This window comes from Nansenia antarctica, assembly GCF_963989245.1.
Source record: "Nansenia antarctica genome assembly, chromosome: 1".
Classification (NCBI taxonomy): domain Eukaryota; kingdom Metazoa; phylum Chordata; class Actinopteri; order Argentiniformes; family Microstomatidae; genus Nansenia; species Nansenia antarctica.
Genome location: NC_137674.1, coordinates 110,450,593 through 110,470,592, shown reverse-complemented (window position 1 = coordinate 110,470,592; position 20,000 = coordinate 110,450,593). Strand labels below are relative to the sequence as shown.

Below are 20,000 nucleotides of genomic sequence, written 5' to 3'. Positions count from 1 at the left end.
ACCTCCACCAGCCTCCCCTGGGTGTGACATAGCTACTCAACCTTTCTCAAATGGAGTTGATGTACAGTAGACATCCTGTAAACTCACACATATCAACCTCCCCTGATTGGAGATGGAACAACGTGATCTCATCAGTCATTTCTATCATATCGTATGAAAAGTAACGTAGCTAGAAAGTGTACAGATCCTAACAGGTTGTGAACTCTGTGTGAAGACGAAACAGCAACATCATATTCACAATATTAATATGGATCATATTAACAATTACTTGTGTTTTAAGGCGTGTTAACAATGACTTGTGCAATGGATAGGCTGGAGGGATGGAGGGATGGAGGAACAGATCTAGGGCTGAGTGACAGTGTCCTACAAGTCAAGACCAACCAGGAAGTCCTCGATTTCTTGACACCTTCTATTCCTCCCTTTACTGAGAATTAATTGCAAAGAACGAATGCTTTTGACACGGACATAAGAGTGTATCATGATTTCTGCTGCCTTTTTGTGGAAATCAATCGACCCAGAAACGTATTTTTTGACATAAAACTGATATTGGGCATATCGGGAGTAGAGTTCTTGTAACTCAGATGGTTCTTGTCCTTTCTTATCAAGCAAGTCCTGGTAGATCTGATCTGCTCTCTCAATTTGGCCAGATTTTGTATACATTGCTGCCAGGTCCATCTTGTGTACTTGGGATTTTGGGTATAGTGTAGTTATCTCTTCATACAAGTTGACAGCTCTTTCAATCACACTTTTCGTCATTGCTGTTGGAGTCTCATTCTGAAGAGAGTAAACCTTCCATTTGTAACACTCCGCAAGACGCTTCTTCAGTTGACGCAGATGAGGTTGTCTCTCCAGAGCCTTTGTCGCTACCTCAATGGCTTTATCGTGAGAGACGTGTTCTCTTAAAAACTTGAGGAACATTCCAAATCCACCAAAGTCCTCATTCGGCCTGTTCGCCTCTGTTATCTCCTCAGCAAGTTGACATGCCTTGTCCTTGTCCTCTTCAGCAAGGCTCATCAGGTAAAAAGCTGTGACGGTCATATTATTAGGATCGGCCTCCCTTGCTCGCTTCAGTTCCTCGAACATCTCACGTTTCTGCTCAGGGGGAATCTGGTCTCTGTCTCCAAAGGATTTACTCAATGCTATGGCGTAGCCGCTTTGAAGCACTGCATTCTCAGGATCGCCTCTCAAAGCCATCCGGAAACAACCCACCCCTTCCTTCCTCTTCTCCAGGTTGAACTTGGTCAAGGTCCAGGCTTTTTCTCCACACACCGTTGGGTGCAGATCTCCTGGGGTGGGAGAGGGGGAGGGGTTGTCCTGCATCAGTCCCTCCACCTTCTCCACGTACCTCTGGCTCTCTGCTAGCTCTCCTCCCTCCACCTTCTCCACATATCTCTGGCTCTCTGCTAGCTGACCTAAGTCATAGCGCACCCAGGCCAGGATCCCATAGTGCACTATTAACATTGCACCCATGTCCTCTGGGCTGCTCTGGCGAATGGCTTCATACGCCTTCTTCAGGCACCTGAGAGCGTCTGCTGGGCTGCCCAGCGCATGGTGCAGGTAAGCCAGGAGGTTGTACAGGTGAGCCAACCAACTGCATTTACCACCCTCACCCTCAACGTCAATCATTGTCTCTCGGAGTCTCTCCAGTTTGGTCCTGCTGTAGTCCAACTTCCAGGTGAAGTGGCACTCCAGATGTTCCAGCCTGGTTTTCAAAGTCTGATCCATGCTGGTTGAAAAAAAATAAGTCACAAACTTGTATTCAAATGTGGCCGTTTTCTGATTTAAAAAATAAAAATGAGAGTGTTTTTAAGAGGGAACCTGGTATTGATTATTTAACAATGGAGATGTTCTGGGATGGACTGAATTTAACACAAGTGGCATCTACTACTTCACTACTTTATCTGTTGTTACACATAATATAAACATTCTGAAATGACATGTCTAAACTGCATATTCAGGCCTTGCATTCAGACCTAAATTCCCTCACCATTGTGTAAATTCAGTAGACATCTTCATTACAATGGATAGTTTCAGTGCCACAAGTCTATCATGTTATATTAGGTATCAGAGTTCTAACTTTAACTGTAGAGAGTTCTTACCTTGTTGTTGGGTGGGAGTAGAGGCGGTAGTCTTGGTGTCTCTGTCTTGCTGCAGCAAAGGTGTGTTGCAGACTGCCTGTCCATCCTGATTTTATACATAATGAACAACATTGTTATCTATCGATGGGCGGGGTTGTATTAAGATAGGACAGTTTACAACTTAGCATTAGGCTGAGTTTCATTTCTAGCAAACAGAAACATCAGTGACAGGTTATAACACACACCAGTGACAGGTTATAACACACACCAGACACACTCCTGTTTTAGCTGAACTGCACTGGCTCCCTGTTTCTTTTACAATTGACTTTAAGGTCCTTTTAATGACCAGTTACCTAGTCACCTAGTTACCAAGTCAATACCAACCCAGAGGACAGGGATCTAGTTACCTAGTCAACACCAGTTACCTAGTCAACACCAGTTACCTAGTCAAAACCAGTTACCTAGTCAAAACCAGTTACCTAGTCAAAACCAGTTACCTAGTCACCTAGTTACCTAGTCAACACCACTTACCTAGTCAATACCAGTTACCTAGTCAAAACCAGTTACCTAGTCACCTAGTTACCTAGTCAACACCACTTACCTAGTCAATACCAGTTACCTAGTCAAAACCAGTTACCTAGTCAAAACCAGTTACCTAGTCAAAACCAGTTACCTAGTCATCACCAGTTACCTAGTCAACACCACTTACCTAGTCAATACCAGTTACCTAGTCAATACCAGTTACCAAGTCAATACCAGTTACCTAGTCAATACCAGTTACCTAGTCAAAACCAGTTACCTAGTCAAAACCAGTTACCTAGTCACCTAGTTACCTAGTCAACACCACTTACCTAGTCAATACCAGTTACCTAGTCAATACCAGTTACCAAGTCAATACCAGTTACCTAGTCAATACCAGTTACCTAGTCAATACCAGTTACCTAGTCAATACCAGTTACCTAGTCAATACCAGTTACCTAGTCAATACCAGTTACCTAGTCAATACCAGTTACCTAGTCAACACCAGTTACCAAATCAATACCAGTTACCTAGTCAATACCAGTTACCTAGTCAATACCAGTTACCTAGTCAATACCAGTTACCTAGTCAATACCAGTTACCTAGTCAACACCAGTTACCTAGTCAATACCAGTTACCTAGTCAATACCAGTTACCTAGTCAACACCAGTTACCTAGTCAATACCAGTTACCTAGTCAACACCAGTTACCTAGTCAATACCAGTTACCTAGTCAACACCAGTTACCTAGTCAATACCAGTTACCTAGTCAACACCAGTTACCTAGTCAATACCAGTTACCTAGTCAATACCAGTTACCTAGTCAATACCAGTTACCTAGTCAACACCAGTTACCTAGTCAATACCAGTTACCTAGTCAACACCAGTTACCTAGTCAACACCAGTTACCTAGTCAACACCAGTTACCTAGTCAACACCAGTTACCTAGTCAATACCAGTTACCTAGTCAATACCAGTTACCTAGTCAATACCAGTTACCTAGTCAATACCAGTTACCTAGTCAATACCAGTTACCTAGTCAATACCAGTTACCTAGTCAATACCAGTTACCTAGTCAATACCAGTTACCTAGTCAATACCAGTTACCTAGTCAATACCAGTTACCTAGTCAATACCAGTTACCTAGTCAACACCAGTTACCTAGTCAATACCAGTTACCTAGTCAACACCAGTTACCTAGTCAATACCAGTTACCTAGTCAATACCAGTTACCTAGTCAATACCAGTTACCTAGTCAACACCACTTACCTAGTCAATACCAGTTACCTAGTCAACACCACTTACCTAGTCAATACCAGTTACCTAGTCAATACCACTTACCTAGTCAATACCAGTTACCTAGTCAATACCAGTTACCTAGTCATCTAGTTACCTAGTCAATACCAGTTACCTAGTCAATACCAGTTACCTAGTCAACACCAGTTACCTAGTCAATACCAGTTACCTAGTCATCTAGTTACCTTGTCAATACCAGTTACCTAGTCAATACCAGTTACCTAGTCAATACCAGTTACCTAGTCAATACCAGTTACCTAGTCATCTAGTTACCTTGTCAATACCAGTTACCTAGTCAATACCAGTTACCTAGTCAATACCAGTTACCTAGTCAATACCAGTTACCTAGTCAACACCAGTTACCTAGTCAAAACCAGTTACCTAGTCAATACCAGTTACCTAGTCAATACCAGTTACCTAGTCAATACCAGTTACCTAGTCACCTAGTTACCTAGTCAACACCAGTAACCTAGTCAACACCAGTTACCTAGTCAATACCAGTTACCTAGTCAACACCAGTTACCTAGTCAATACCAGTTACCTAGTCAACACCAGTTACCTAGTCAATACCAGTTACCTAGTCACCTAGTTACCTAGTCACCTAGTTACCTAGTCAACACCAGTTACCTAGTCAATACCAGTTACCTAGTCAACACCAGTTACCTAGTCAATACCAGTTACCTAGTTACCTAGTCAATACCAGTTACCTAGTTACCTAGTCAACACCAGTTACCTAGTCAATCCTAGTTACGTAGTCAATACCAGTTACCTAGTCACCTAGTTACCTAGTCACCTAGTTACCTAGTCAACACCAGTTACCTAGTCAATACCAGTTACCTAGTCAACACCAGTTACCTAGTCAATGCCAGTTACCTAGTTACCTAGTCAATACCAGTTACCTAGTTACCTAGTCAACACCAGTTACCTAGTCACATAGTTACCAAGTCAACACCAGCCCAGAGAACATGCAATAAAAAGCCATTCTGATTCTGATGGATTCAACTGTCAGCAGTCCAGCTGCTGTGTGGATTTGTGTTTACTGAACACTGGTGGCATTGGCGGATCCCAGCACTTGGGACTCTCTGGTGACTCTCTGGTGACTCTCTGGTGACTCTCTGGTGACACTATGGAATCCTGGCCTGGGTGAGATGTGAAGATGTGAAGATGTTTCCTGCCAGTGGCGGTCACCATGCTTGTTTGTTTTATTAGGTAGATTCTGCAGCTCAAATGTCAAAGTCCAATGGCCGATGGTGAATGAAGCAACGTTACATAATCATGTACAAGATTTGTTTTTGTTTTTTTGTTTTTTTATTGTAGTCATTTAGAACTATTACAAAGCTTTTCACAGTTTCAACAGTTTCAAGCTCTTGCTGAGAGGCATACAGTGCGAGTCTATGATTTGTTCTTGCAATTGAGTTGACCCTCCCTTTTGCCCATTGCTGACCCCTCCCTGTCCCTAGCTCTTTAGCTGTCTAGTTTTAGGTTTTGTAGTTTTAGTTTAGTTTTAGACTATCTTAGACTGTTTTAGACTAGTTTTAGTTTTAGACTATGTCGTTTTAGTTTAGTTTTAGACTATGTAGGCCAGGTGTTGTATTGTATTTGTTTGTGGTGGATGTTGTTGTTGTATGCCTGTGAACAGGTCACACTTGAAAATGAGCCCTTGGGGCTCAATGTGTTTTTTACCTGTATAAATAAAGGTAAAAAAAAAAAAAAAGGCATATGAAGTAAGGGAATCACGCACATGGGAGGTCAGATGTTCTAGAAGGACAACTGCCACCAGCACTCACAGTCCTCGGGAAGGAGAGGACAACAATTAGATATTTACTTATTTTTATAGTTTGATTATTCTGTTATAACCATGCTGTGTTCTCTGTTTGGTAGGAATGAAACTGGGTTTGCTAGGCTCATGCTAGGCTGCTAACTGGGTTTGCTAGGCTCATGCTAGGCTGCTAACTGGGTTTGCTAGGCTCAGGCTAGGCTGCTAACTGGGTTTGCTAGGCTCATGCTAGGCTGCTAACTGGGTTTGCTAGGCTCATGCTAGGCTGCTAACTGGGTTTGCTAGGCTCATGCTACGCTGCTAACTGGGTTTGCTAGGCTCATGCTAGGCTGCTAACTGGGTTTGCTAGGCTCATGCTAGGCTGCTAACTGGGTTTGCTAGGCTCATGCTAGGCTGCTAACTGGGTTTGCTAGGCTAATGCTAGGCTGCTAACTGGGTTTGCTAGGCTAATGCTAGGCTGCTAACTGGGTTTGCTAGGCTAATGCTAGGCTGCTAACTGGGTTTGCTAGGCTAATGCTAGGCTGCTAACTGGGTTTGCTAGGCTCATGCTAGGCTGCTCAGTGTCATAACGTAACGTAACCCTGCCCATCGATAGAAAACATTGTTGTTCATAGAATATAACATCAGGTTGGACAGGGAGTCCTGCTGCAGCAGACACACACACCTGTAATCAGGGTTAGTTAGTTAGTTAGTTAGTTAGTTAGTTAGTTACTTGTTGTCAAGATGAATGATAGACAAGTGGAGTGAGATCAAAACTTTATTCTGCTTGGTGGGCCAGCTTCTACTGTTAACTAATAACTACAATAACCATGTTAAAGCACATTCAATAAACATGTTAAAGCACATTCAATAACCATGTTAAAGCACATTCAACCAAGTAAAGGAATAGTTTGAAAAGCAATAAGCTGTCTCTCTGAGGTGTGTCACACAGTGTAGAATACAGTACATTAGACGGATATTTATTATAACAGATTTGATTATTATAACAGAAGTCCCACACTGCCAAGAGTGCAGACAGACGAAAAGCAATAATACCCTGCAGCTAGTTATACTATGTGATGCTTGCTTGGGTCTCTAATGGGGTCTCTAGTCTCTACAAATACACAAAGAAGATTTGTTTTTAGTTAATATACTATGTTGGTGATGTGGTCCATGGATTTGGACAATTTAAACACAATGTTGATTCCTCCATCTTTGAGATAATCTGGAAGCAGCGTAACCAGTGATCAGGTGTTCTAGAGCAGGGCGGGAACAAAAGCATGCACATCCTTAGCTCTCCGGGGGCAGGGCTGTGACCAAGGGAGGCTGGTGGAGGTAGAAATCGGAGGACAGGCTCACTGTAATTCATGGGATGAAATTAAACGTGTGTTTGATACCATTCCTCCTCTTCTGCCTCCACCAGCCTCCCCTGGTTGTCACATAGCTACTCAACCTTTCTCAAATGGAGTTGATGTACAGTAGACATCCTGTAAACTCACACATATCAACCTCCCCTGATTGGAGATGGAACAACGTGATCTCATCAGTCATTTCTATCATATCGTACGAAAAGTAACGTAGCTAGAAAGTGTACAGATCCTAACAGGTTGTGAACTCTGTGTGAAGACGAAACAGCAACATCATATTCACACTATTAATATGGATCAAATTAACAATTACTTGTGTTTTAAGGCGTGTTAACAATGACTTGTGCAATGGATAGGCTGGAGGGATGGAGGGATGGAGGAACAGATCTAGGGCTGAGTGACAGTGTCCTACAAGTCAAGACCAACCAGGAAGTCCTCGATTTCTTGACACCTTCTATTCCTCCCTTTACTGAGAATTAATTGCAAAGAACGAATGCTTTTGACACGGACATAAGAGTGTATCATGATTTCTGCTGCCTTTTTGTGGAAATCAATCGACCCAGAAACGTATTTTTTGACATAAAACTGATATTGGGCATATCGGGAGTAGAGTTCTTGTAACTCAGATGGTTCTTGTCCTTTCTTATCAAGCAAGTCCTGGTAGATCTGATCTGCTCTCTCAATTTGGCCAGATTTTGTATACATTGCTGCCAGGTCCATCTTGTGTACTTGGGATTTTGGGTATAGTGTAGTTATCTCTTCATACAAGTTGACAGCTCTTTCAATCACACTTTTCGTCATTGCTGTTGGAGTCTCATTCTGAAGAGAGTAAACCTTCCATTTGTAACACTCCGCAAGACGCTTCTTCAGTTGACGCAGATGAGGTTGTCTCTCCAGAGCCTTTGTCGCTACCTCAATGGCTTTATCGTGAGAGACGTGTTCTCTTAAAAACTTGAGGAACATTCCAAATCCACCAAAGTCCTCATTCGGCCTGTTCGCCTCTGTTATCTCCTCAGCAAGTTGACATGCCTTGTCCTTGTCCTCTTCAGCAAGGCTCATCAGGTAAAAAGCTGTGACGGTCATATTATTAGGATCGGCCTCCCTTGCTCGCTTCAGTTCCTCGAACATCTCACGTTTCTGCTCAGGGGGAATCTGGTCTCTGTCTCCAAAGGATTTACTCAATGCTATGGCGTAGCCGCTTTGAAGCACTGCATTCTCAGGATCGCCTCTCAAAGCCATCCGGAAACAACCCACCCCTTCCTTCCTCTTCTCCAGGTTGAACTTGGTCAAGGTCCAGGCTTTTTCTCCACACACCGTTGGGTGCAGATCTCCTGGGGTGGGAGAGGGGGAGGGGTTGTCCTGCATCAGTCCCTCCACCTTCTCCACGTACCTCTGGCTCTCTGCTAGCTCTCCTCCCTCCACCTTCTCCACATATCTCTGGCTCTCTGCTAGCTGACCTAAGTCATAGCGCACCCAGGCCAGGATCCCATAGTGCACTATTAACATTGCACCCATGTCCTCTGGGCTGCTCTGGCGAATGGCTTCATACGCCTTCTTCAGGCACCTGAGAGCGTCTGCTGGGCTGCCCAGCGCATGGTGCAGGTAAGCCAGGAGGTTGTACAGGTGAGCCAACCAACTGCATTTACCACCCTCACCCTCAACGTCAATCATTGTCTCTCGGAGTCTCTCCAGTTTGGTCCTGCTGTAGTCCAACTTCCAGGTGAAGTGGCACTCCAGATGTTCCAGCCTGGTTTTCAAAGTCTGATCCATGCTGGTTGAAAAAAAATAAGTCACAAACTTGTATTCAAATGTGGCCGTTTTCTGATTAAAAAAATAAAAATGAGAGTGTTTTTAAGAGGGAACCTGGTATTGACTATTTAACAATGGAGATGTTCTGGGATGGACTGAATTTAACACAAGTGGCATCTACTACTTCACTACTTTATCTGTTGTTACACATAATATAAACATTCTGAAATTACATGTCTAAACTGCATATTCAGACCTTACATTCAGACCTAAATTCCCTCACCATTGTGTAAATTCAGTAGACATCTTCATTACAATGGATAGTTTCAGTGCCACAATTCTATCATGTTATATTAGGTATCAGAGTTCTAACTTTAACTGTAGAGAGTTCTTACCTTGTTGTTGGGTGGGAGTAGAGGCGGTAGTCTTGGTGTCTCTGTCTTGCTGCAGCAAAGGTGTGTTGCAGACTGCCTGTCCATCCTGATTTTATACATAATGAACAACATTGTTATCTATCGATGGGCGGGGTTGTATTAAGATAGGACAGTTTACAACTTAGCATTAGGCTGAGTTTCATTTATTGCTAAGAAACCACACTTTACAACCAAGCATTAGGCTGAGTTTCATTTCTAGCAAACAGAAACACCAGTGACAGGTTATAACACACACCAGACACACTCCTGTTTTAGCTGAACTGCACTGGCTCCCTGTTTCTTTTACAATTGACTTTAAGGTCCTTTTAATGACCAGTTACCTAGTTACCAAGTCAATACCAACCCAGAGGACAGGGATCTAGTTACCTAGTCAACACCAGTTACCTAGTCAACACCAGTTACCTAGTCAAAACCAGTTACCTAGTCAAAACCAGTTACCTAGTCAAAACCAGTTACCTAGTCACCTAGTAACCTAGTCAACACCACTTACCTAGTCAATACCAGTTACCTAGTCAATACCAGTTACCAAGTCAATACCAGTTACCTAGTCAATACCAGTTACCTAGTCAATACCAGTTACCTAGTCAATACCAGTTACCTAGTCAATACCAGTTACCTAGTCAATACCAGTTACCTAGTCAATACCAGTTACCTAGTCAATACCAGTTACCTGTCAATACCAGTTACCTAGTCAACACCAGTTACCTAGTCAATACCAGTTACCAAGTCAATACCAGTTACCTAGTCAATACCAGTTACCTAGTCAACACCAGTTACCTAGTCAAAACCAGTTACCTAGTCAATACCAGTTACCTAGTCAACACCAGTTACCTAGTCAAAACCAGTTACCTAGTCAATACCAGTTACCTAGTCACCTAATTACCTAGTCAACACCAGTTACCTAGTCAAAACCATTTACCTTGTCAATACCAGTTACCTAGTCAACACCACTTACCTAGTCAACACCACTTACCTAGTCAATACCAGTTACCTAGTCAATACCAGTTACCTAGTCAACACCACTTACCTAGTCAATACCAGTTACCTAGTCAAAACCATTTACCTTGACAATACCAGTTACCTAGTCAACACCACTTACCTAGTCAATACCAGTTACCTAGTCAACACCACTTACCTAGTCAATACCAGTTACCTAGTCAATACCAGTTACCTAGTCAACACCACTTACCTAGTCAACACCAGTTACCTAGTCAATACCAGTTACCTAGTCACCTAGTTACCTAGTCAACACCAGTTACCTAGTCAATACCAGTTACCTAGTCACATAGTTACCTAGTCACCTAGTTACCTAGTCAACACCAGTTACCTAGTCAACACCAGTTACCTAGTCAATACCAGTTACCTAGTCAATACCAGTTACCTAGTCAATACCAGTTACCTAGTTACCTAGTCAACACCAGTTACCTAGTCAACACCAGTTACCTAGTCAAAACCAGTTACCTAGTCAATACCAGTTACCTAGTCAAAACCAGTTACCTAGTCAATACCAGTTACCTAGTCAATACCAGTTACCTAGTCAATACCAGTTACCTAGTCAACACCAGTTACCTAGTCAATACCAGTTACCTAGTCAACACCAGTTACCTAGTCAATACCAGTTACCTAGTCAACACCAGTTACCTAGTCAATACCAGTTACCTAGTCAATACCAGTTACCTAGTCAACACCAGTTACCTAGTCAATACCAGTTACCTAGTCAATACCAGTTACCTAGTCACCTAGTTACCTAGTCAATACCAGTTACCTAGTCAATACCAGTTACCTAGTTACCTAGTCAATACCAGTTACCTAGTCAAAACCAGTTACCTAGTCAATACCAGTTACCTAGTCAACACCAGTTACCTAGTCAACACCAGTTACCTAGTCAATACCAGTTACCTAGTCAACACCAGTTACCTAGTCAACACCAGTTACCTAGTCAATACCAGTTACCTAGTCAACACCAGTTACCTAGTCAATACCAGTTACCTAGTCAACACCAGTTACCTAGTCAACACCAGTTACCTAGTCAATACCAGTTACCTAGTCAATACCAGTTACCTAGTCAATACCAGTTACCTAGTCAATACCAGTTACCTAGTCAATACCAGTTACCTAGTCAACACCACTTACCTAGTCAATACCAGTTACCTAGTCAATGCCAGTTACCTAGTTACCTAGTCAACACCAGTTACCTAGTCAATACCAGTTACCTAGTCACCTAGTCACCTAGTCAATACCAGTTACCTAGTCAATACCAGTTACCTAGTTACCTAGTCAACACCAGTTACCTAGTCAACACCAGTTACCTAGTCAATACCAGTTACCTAGTCAATACCAGTTACCTAGTCAATACCAGTTACCTAGTCAACACCAGTTACCTAGTCAATACCAGTTACCTAGTCAATACCAGTTACCTAGTCAATACCAGTTACCTAGTCAATACCAGTTACCTAGTCAACACCACTTACCTAGTCAATACCAGTTACCTAGTCAATGCCAGTTACCTAGTTACCTAGTCAACACCAGTTACCTAGTCAATACCAGTTACCTAGTTACCTAGTTGCCTAGTCACATAGTTACCAAGTCAACACCAGTTACCTAGTCAACACCAGCCCAGAGAACATGCAATAAAAAGCCATTCTGATTCTGATTCTGATGGATTCAACTGTCAGCAGTCCAGCTGCTGTGTGGATTTGTGTTTACTGAACACTGGTGGCATTGGCGGATCCCAGCACTTGGGACTCTCTGGTGACTCTCTGGTGACACTATGGAATCCTGGCCTGGGTGAGATGTGAAGATGTGAAGATGTTTCCTGCCAGTGGCGGTCACCATGCTTGTTTGTTTTATTAGGTAGATTCTGCAGCTCAAATGTCAAAGTCCAATGGCCGATGGTGAATGAAGCATCGTTACATAATCATGTAGATTATTATTATTTTATTTTATTTTTTATTGTAGTCATTTAGAACTATTACAACGCTTTTCACAGTTTCAACAGTTTCAAGCTCTTGCTGAGAGACATACAGTGCGAGTCTATGATTTGTTCTTGCAATTGAGTTGACCCTCCCTTTAGCCCATTGCTGACCCCTCCCTGTCCCTAGCTCTTTAGCTGTCTAGTTTTAGGTTTTGTAGTTTTAGTTTAGTTTTAGACTATCTTAGACTGTTTTAGACTCGTTTTAGTTTTAGACTATGTAGTTTTAGTTTAGTTTTAGACCATGTAGTTTTAGTTTAGTTTTAGACTATGTAGTTTTAGTTTAGTTTTAGAGTATGTTGGCCAGGTTTTGTATTGTATTTGTTTGTGGTGGATGTTGTTGTTGTATGCCTGTGAACAGGTCACACTTGAAAATGAGCCCTTGGGGCTCAATGTGTTTTTTTACCTGTATAAATAAAGGTCTATTCGTCTTGGTGTCTCTGTCTTGCTGCAGCAAAGGTGTCTTGCAGACAGCCTGTCCATCCTGATTTTATACTCTAAGAACAACATTGTTATCTATCGATGGGCGGGGTTGTATACAACCAAGCATTAGTCTGAGTTTCATTTCCAGAAAACAGAAACATCAGTGACAGGTTATAAGACACACCAGTGACAGGTTATAACACACACCAGTGACAGGTTATAACATACACCAGTGACAGGTTATAACACACACCAGTGACAGGTTATAACACACACCAGTGACAGGTTATAACACACACCAGTGGACAGGTTATAACACACACCAGTGGACAGGTTATAACACACACCAGTGACAGGTTATAACACACACCAGTGACAGGTTATAACACACACCAGTGACAGGTTATAACACACACCAGTGACAGGTTATAACATACACCAGTGACAGGTTATAACATACACCAGTGACAGGTTATAACACACACCAGTGACAGGTTATAACACACACCAGTGACAGGTTATAACACACACCAGTGACAGGTTATAACACACACCAGTGACAGGTTATAACACACACCAGTGACAGGTTATAACACACACCAGTGGACAGGTTATAACACACTTTTTATTTTATTTAACCTTTATTTAACCAGATAAGTCAATTGAGAACCAGTTCTCATTTACAATGACGATCTGGCCAATTGGCAGAACAGAGGCAAGTCTATACACAAAACACAGTATATACGGTATAGAATACAACCCAATATATACAATATAAAACATGAATGCCATACACAAGTATCAATAAGTATCAAAAACATCTATATATCACAACACAATATGTAAAAGACAGCAGGGACCAGGGGGAAGTGAACTTAAAAGCAGGTGCAGTGATCCGAGACAACCTCTTAAAGTGAGTGTTTAAAAGTGGGTAACGCGATTAAAGTAGTGAGTTTTAGTGTCAACTGCAACACATTCCAGTCAGTGGGGGCAGCAAACTGAAAAGAATGACGGCCAAAGGAGGTGCGGACTTTGGGGGGGACCAGAGTGATATATTTGTTGGAGCGGAGATTGCGTGTGCTGGATGAGATTTGCCGATGATGGATTTATAGATGAACTGATACCAGTGGGTCAGTCGCCTGGTGTGGAGTGATGGCCAGTTGACTTGGGAGTACAGGTCGCAGTGATGTGTATTGAAAGGGGTACCGGTGACAAAGCGGATGGCAGTGTGATGGATGACGTCCAGTTTATTGAGAAGGTTTTGGGGGGCAATCCTGTAAATGATATCTCCATAGTCCAGAATTGGCAGGATGGTCATTTTTACCAAAGTGTGTTTTGCAGAGTGGGTGAAGGAGGCTTTGTTGCGGTACAGGAAACCAATTCTTGTTCTGACTTTGGTGAGTAGGTTATTGATGTGGGTTTGGAAGGAGAGTGAACTATCAAGCCAGATACCTAGATATTTGTATGTATTGACAAATTCTAGTACTGACCCATCCAGTGAGGTGATTTTTGGGGGACAGGAGGCTTGGGGTAGGGTCCGATTGAAGATCATGCATTTAGTTTTATTGGTGTTTAGGAGAAGATGGAGGTTGGAGAAGGCATATTGGATGCTGTTAAAGCTCTGTTGGAGGTCGGTCAGGGCAGTGTTCAGAGAGGGGCCAGACGTGTAAAGAATGGTGTCGTCGGCGTACAGATGGATGTAAGAGTTGCCAGCCGCGTGAGCAATGTTATTTATAAAAATATTAAATAGTGTTGGACCCAGAATGGAGCCCTGGGGGACACCCATGGACGGGGACATTGGGTCAGACAGCAGGCCTTCAGCTTTCACAGACTGCACACGACCAGAGAAGTAGTTGCTGAACCATGCCAGGCATTCCTCTGCGAGTCCAACATCCTTGAGTGGACAGGTTATAACACCAGTGGACAGGTTATAACACACACCAGTGACAGGTTATTATAACACACACCAGTGGACAGGTTATAACACACACCAGTGGACAGGTTATAACACACACCAGTGACAGGTTATAACACACACCAGTGAAAGGTTATAAGACAGACCAGTGACAGGTTATAAGACACACCAGTGACAGGTTATAACACACACCAGTGACAGGTTATAACACACACCAGTGACAGGTTATAACACACACCAGTGACATGTTATAACACACACCAGTGGCATAGAGCACTATGGAATCCTGGCCTGGGTGAGATGTGAAGATGTGAAGATGGTTCCTGCCAGTGGCGGTCACCATGCTTGTTTGTTTTATTACCGTAGGTAGATTCTGCAGCTCAAATGTCAAAGTCCAATGGCCGATGGTGAATGAAGCATATTTACATAATCATGTAGAAGATTTGTTTTTGTTTTTAGTTTTTTTTATTGTAGTCATTTAGAATAAACTGTTACAAAGGCATATGAAGTAAGGGAATCACGCACATGGGAGGTCAGATGTTCTAGAAGGACGACTGCCACCAGCACTCACACTGCTAGGGAAGGAGAGGACAACAATGAGATATTTATTTATTTTTATAGTTTGATTATTCTGTTATAACCATGTGCTGTGATCTCTGTTTGGTAGGAATGAAACACACACACACACAACCACCACACACACACAACTACCACACACACACACACACACACACACACACACACACACAGTGTAGTTGTGCCCAGCTAGTAGAAAAAACACACGATAATAACAGCATTAATTGTGTGTAAACAGAGTCTCATATCTGGCGTGTGTTCCTGTATGTAGAGAGACGGAAAGAAAATGTGTTTTTAGTTAATATACTATGTTGGTGATAGTGTCCATGGATTTGGACAATTTAAACACGATGTTGATTCCTCCATCTTTGAGATAATCTGCAAGCAGCGTAACCAGTGATCAGGTGTTCTAGAGCAGGGCGGGAACAAAAGCATGCACATCCTTAGCTCTCCGGGGGCAGCAGGGCTGTGACCAAGGGAGGCTGGTGGAGGTAGAAGCCGGAGGACGCGCTCACTGTCATTCATGGGATGAAACGAAACGATACCGTTCCTCATTCCATTCCATGCATTAGAATGAGCCCGTCCCGTCCGATTTCTACCGACACCAGCCTCCCATGGTTGTGACATAATGTGCTCAACCTTTCTCAAATGGAGTTGATGTAGACATCCTGTAAACTCACATATCAACTTCCCCTGATTGGAGATTTGTGTGATGGATAGGCAGTGTTATGAATGAACATTAAGGGTTAGGGCTAGGTTCAGGAATAGCTTTAAAGTGGTTAGGATGAGGGTCAGTTTTCCCAAGGTCAACACTTGAACACAGATGTTCAGTTGACGTTGCCTGATTTGTAAAAACGTTGGTACGTTGTGTTTTCTGACTAATGCTAGGTTGTAAAGGGTGGTTTCTTATCTAGAAGCTCAGCTTAATGCTAGGTTGTAAAATGTTGTTACTTATCTAGAAATGAAACTCAGCCTAAGGCTAGGTTGTTAAGTGTCATATGTTAACTCAGCCTAACGCTAGGTTGTTAAGTGTCATATGTTAACTCAGCCTAACGCTAGGTTGTAAAGTGTCATATGTTAACACAACGCCCATCATTAGATAACAATGTTGTTCTTAGAGTATAAAATCAGGATGGACAGGCAGTCTGCAACACATCTTTGCTGCAGCAAGACAGAGACACCAAGACTACCGCCTCTACTCTCACCCAACAACAAGGTAAGAACTCTAACTTAAAGTTAGAACTCTGATACCTAATATAACATGATAGACTTGTGGCACTGAAACTATCCATTGTAATGAAGATGTCTACTGAATTTACACAATGGTGAGGGAATTTAGGTCTGAATGTAAGGCCTGAATATGCAGTTTAGACATGTCATTTCAGAATGTTTACATTATGTGTAACGACAGATAAAGAAAAGTATTATAGCATCTTATCTGACTGAACAAAATAAAATAAAAAATACTCAGAAACATGGTTAAGTAGTAGTTGCCACGTTAAATTCAGTCCATCCCAGAACATCTCCATGGTTAAATAGTCAATACCAGGTTCCCTGTTAAAAACAACAACAAAACACAAATCAGAACATTATGTCCACATTTGAATACTGAAGATTGTGATTTATTTTTTCAACCAGCATGGATCAGAATTTGAAAGCCAGGCTGGAACATCTGGAGTGCCACTTCACCTGGAGGCTGGACTACAGCAGGTCCAGACTGGAGAGACTCAGAGAGACACTGATTGACACTGAGAGTGGTAGATGTAGCTGGTTGGCTCACCTGTACAACCTCCTGGCTTACCTGCACCATGCGCTGGGCAGCCCAGCAGACGCTCTCAGCTGCCTGGAGAGGGCGTATGAGGCCATTCGCCAGAGCAGCCCAGAGGACATGGGTGCAAAGCTAATAGTGCACTATGGGATCCTGGCCTGGTTGCACTATGATGATGATGATTTAGGCCAGCAAGAAGAGAGCCAGAGATACGTGGAGAAAGTGGAGAGACTGATGCAGGACAACCCTTCCCCCTCTCCCACCCCAGGAGATCTGCACCCAACGGTGTGTGGAGAAAAAGCCTGGACCTTGAACAAGTTCAACCTGGAGAAGAGGAAGGAAGGAGTGCGTTGTTTCCGGATGGCTTTGAGAGGCGACCCTGAGAATGCGGAGCTTCAACGCGGCTACGCCATTGCGTTGGCGTACATATGCCTTGAAGACAGAGAAGAGATTCCCCCTAAGCAGAAACGTGAGATGTTCGAACAACTGAAGCGAGCAAGGGAGGTCGATCCTCATGATATGACCGTCACAGCGTTTTACCTGAGGAGCCTTGTTGAAGAGGACAAGGACAAGGCATGTCAACTTGCTGAGGAGATAACAGAGGCGAACAGGCCGATTGAGGACTTTGGTGGATTTGGAATGTTCCTCAGGTTTTTAAGAGAACACGTGTCTCACGATAAAGCCATTGAGGTAGCGACAAAGGCTCTGGAGAGACAACCTGACCTGCGCCAACTGAAGAGGCGTCTTACGGATTGCTACAAATGGAAGGTTTACTCTCTTGAGAATGAGAGGCCAACACCAATGACGAAAAGTGTGATTAAAAAAGCTGTCCACTTGCATGAAGACTTAACTACACTATACCCAAAATTCCAACTATACAAGATGGACCTGGCAGCAATGTATACCAAATCTGGCCAAATTGAGAAAGCAGATCAGATCTACCAGGACTTGCTTGATAAGAAAGGAAAAGAACCATCTGAATTACAAGAACTCTACCACCGATATGGCTTTCATCTGGCTCATGCCAAAAAAGACTATTATCAGTCGACTGATTTCCACAAAAAGGCAGCAGAAATCATGGTACACTCTAAAGTCCGTGACAAAAGCATTTCGGTTTTGCGGTCAATTCTCAGTAAAGGGAGGGATAGAAGGTGTCAAGAAATCGAGGACTTCCTGGTTGGTCTTGACTTGTAGGACACTGTCACTCCGCCCTAGATCTGTTCCTCCATCCCTCCTGATCTCATCAATCACGTACGATATCATATGTAAAGTAATGTCAGAGACAGGTACCTGTGAAGATGTTTACATGGGCAGTCAGAAAATACAATGTTTTTACGAGGCAACATCAACTGGCAGGGAAAGAACATGTGTTCACATTCACTTTGGGACAACTTACCCTCATCCTAAGCACTTTAAAGCTATTCCTAACCCTAGCCCTTACCCTTACCCTAACACTTAATGTTCATTCCTAGATAGAAATGATTGATGACATCACGTTGTTCCATCTCCAATCAGGGGAGGTTGATATGTCTGAGTTTACAGGATGTCTACTGTACATCAACTCCATTTGAGAAAGGTTGAGTAGCTATGTCACAACCAGTGGAGGCTGGTGGAGGTAGAAGAGGAGGAATGGTATCAAACACACGTTTAATTTCATCCCATGAATTACAATGAGCCCGTCCTCCGGCTTCTACCTCCACCAGCCTCCCTTGGTCACAGCCCTGCCCCCGGAGAGCTAAGGATGTGCATGCTGTTGTTCCCGCCCTGCTCTAGAACACCTGATCACTGGTTACGCTGCTTGCAGATTATCTCAAAGATGGAGGAATCAACATTGTGTTTAAATTGTCCAAATCCATGGACCACATCACCAATATAATATATTTTTAATAATAAAGAATGTTCTTTTTGCATTTTTAGAGATTATAGACCCAAGCAAGTATCACATAATACAAAAAGCAATATATGGCATTATTACTTTTTGTTTGTCTTCAATCTTGGCAGTGTGGGAGTTCACAATTCTGATTCTTGGAAAAAATAATAAACGTATTCTAACAAGGTTCCAACTGTCTGATGGAATGTGTTGTTTACATTACATTTGACATTGTTGACATTTAGCAGACGCCTTTATCCAAAACGACTTACAACAAATACATTTGTCTAAGTAAGTGAATCATTTAGCCATCAGTCATCGCAAGAAAAGTAATCTATGCTTGGGCCAGAGGCTAGAAGAAGGAAGAATACATTTTAGTGTTTGTTTTGTTACGGTACATGTGGGAATACGGTACATGTGGGAAAACTCAGGTTAGGGTTAGGTGCTACGTCGACTTGGTACATGCTGACATGTCTAACCCTAAACCTAATCCTAACCCTACCCCTAACCCTAACCCTAACCTTAACCGTAGCACCCTAGCACCTAACCCTGACCCTAGTTTTCCCACATGTACCGTGTTCCCACATGTACCGTAACATATATATATATATATATATATATATATAAATATATATATATATACACAGTAGAGAAACTGTACAGGGGGGGTAGAGGGGATGGAGAGGTTTCAGGAGGGACAGTTAAGGTGGAGCCTGAAGAGACAGAGGTCTTCAGTCTTCAGGAGGAAGATAGTGAGCGACTGCAGTCCTGACAGCTGTGGGAAGTCAGATTACATGGTGAGCGGTACTGAAGTATGAGCATTCCTAGTTCAGGGCTGTATTATATGACTGGGCTGTTATCTAAAATACATTCTCTATCAGTTCCAAGCAGGGGATGCTGGTGGGGGTGGTAATCGGAGGATGGGGCTCATTGTAATGCATGGGACAGAACGAGGAACGGTATCAAACATAACATGGGGGGGGGGGGGGTTTCTTTAATCCGTTCAATGCATTTCATTCAGTTCCGATGAGCCCCGTCCTCCCCGATGTCCATCTCTGCCTGTCCTGGTTCCAGGCCTCTGATTGGTTGAGCGTCTTTCATGCTCTTCTTCTCAGCCAATCATAACCTGTCGATCGTCCATCAGGGTGAAGTGGTGACATGTGATTGGCTGATTAAGAGTGCTGCTGCTCACCTGTCAATCATCCAGGTCCCCAGGCGTCTTGGTCTCTGATATCTCTTTTCCAGCAACGGGAACCTAGTTCTAGTTCTAGTTCTGGTG

General features: G+C 42.9%; 2 protein-coding genes across 2 annotated transcripts in view; both read left to right on the top strand.

Moving 5' to 3' along the window:
- Positions 1-20,000, top strand: part of LOC308156503 (inactive phospholipase D5) — a gene marked incomplete at both ends in the record, with an annotated part of 83,734 nt that overhangs the window by 6,880 nt on the left and 56,854 nt on the right. The gene's annotated exons all lie outside the window — the stretch shown is intronic.
- LOC308173447 (interferon-induced protein with tetratricopeptide repeats 2-like) overlaps positions 16,723-20,000 on the top strand; it is a gene marked incomplete at both ends in the record, with an annotated part of 27,395 nt that continues 24,117 nt past the window's right edge. The window contains one exon of the mRNA XM_080548480.1: positions 16,723-17,662. Within this exon, the coding sequence (XP_080404606.1) occupies positions 16,723-17,662 (940 nt within the window). The remainder of the gene's footprint in view (positions 17,663-20,000) is intronic.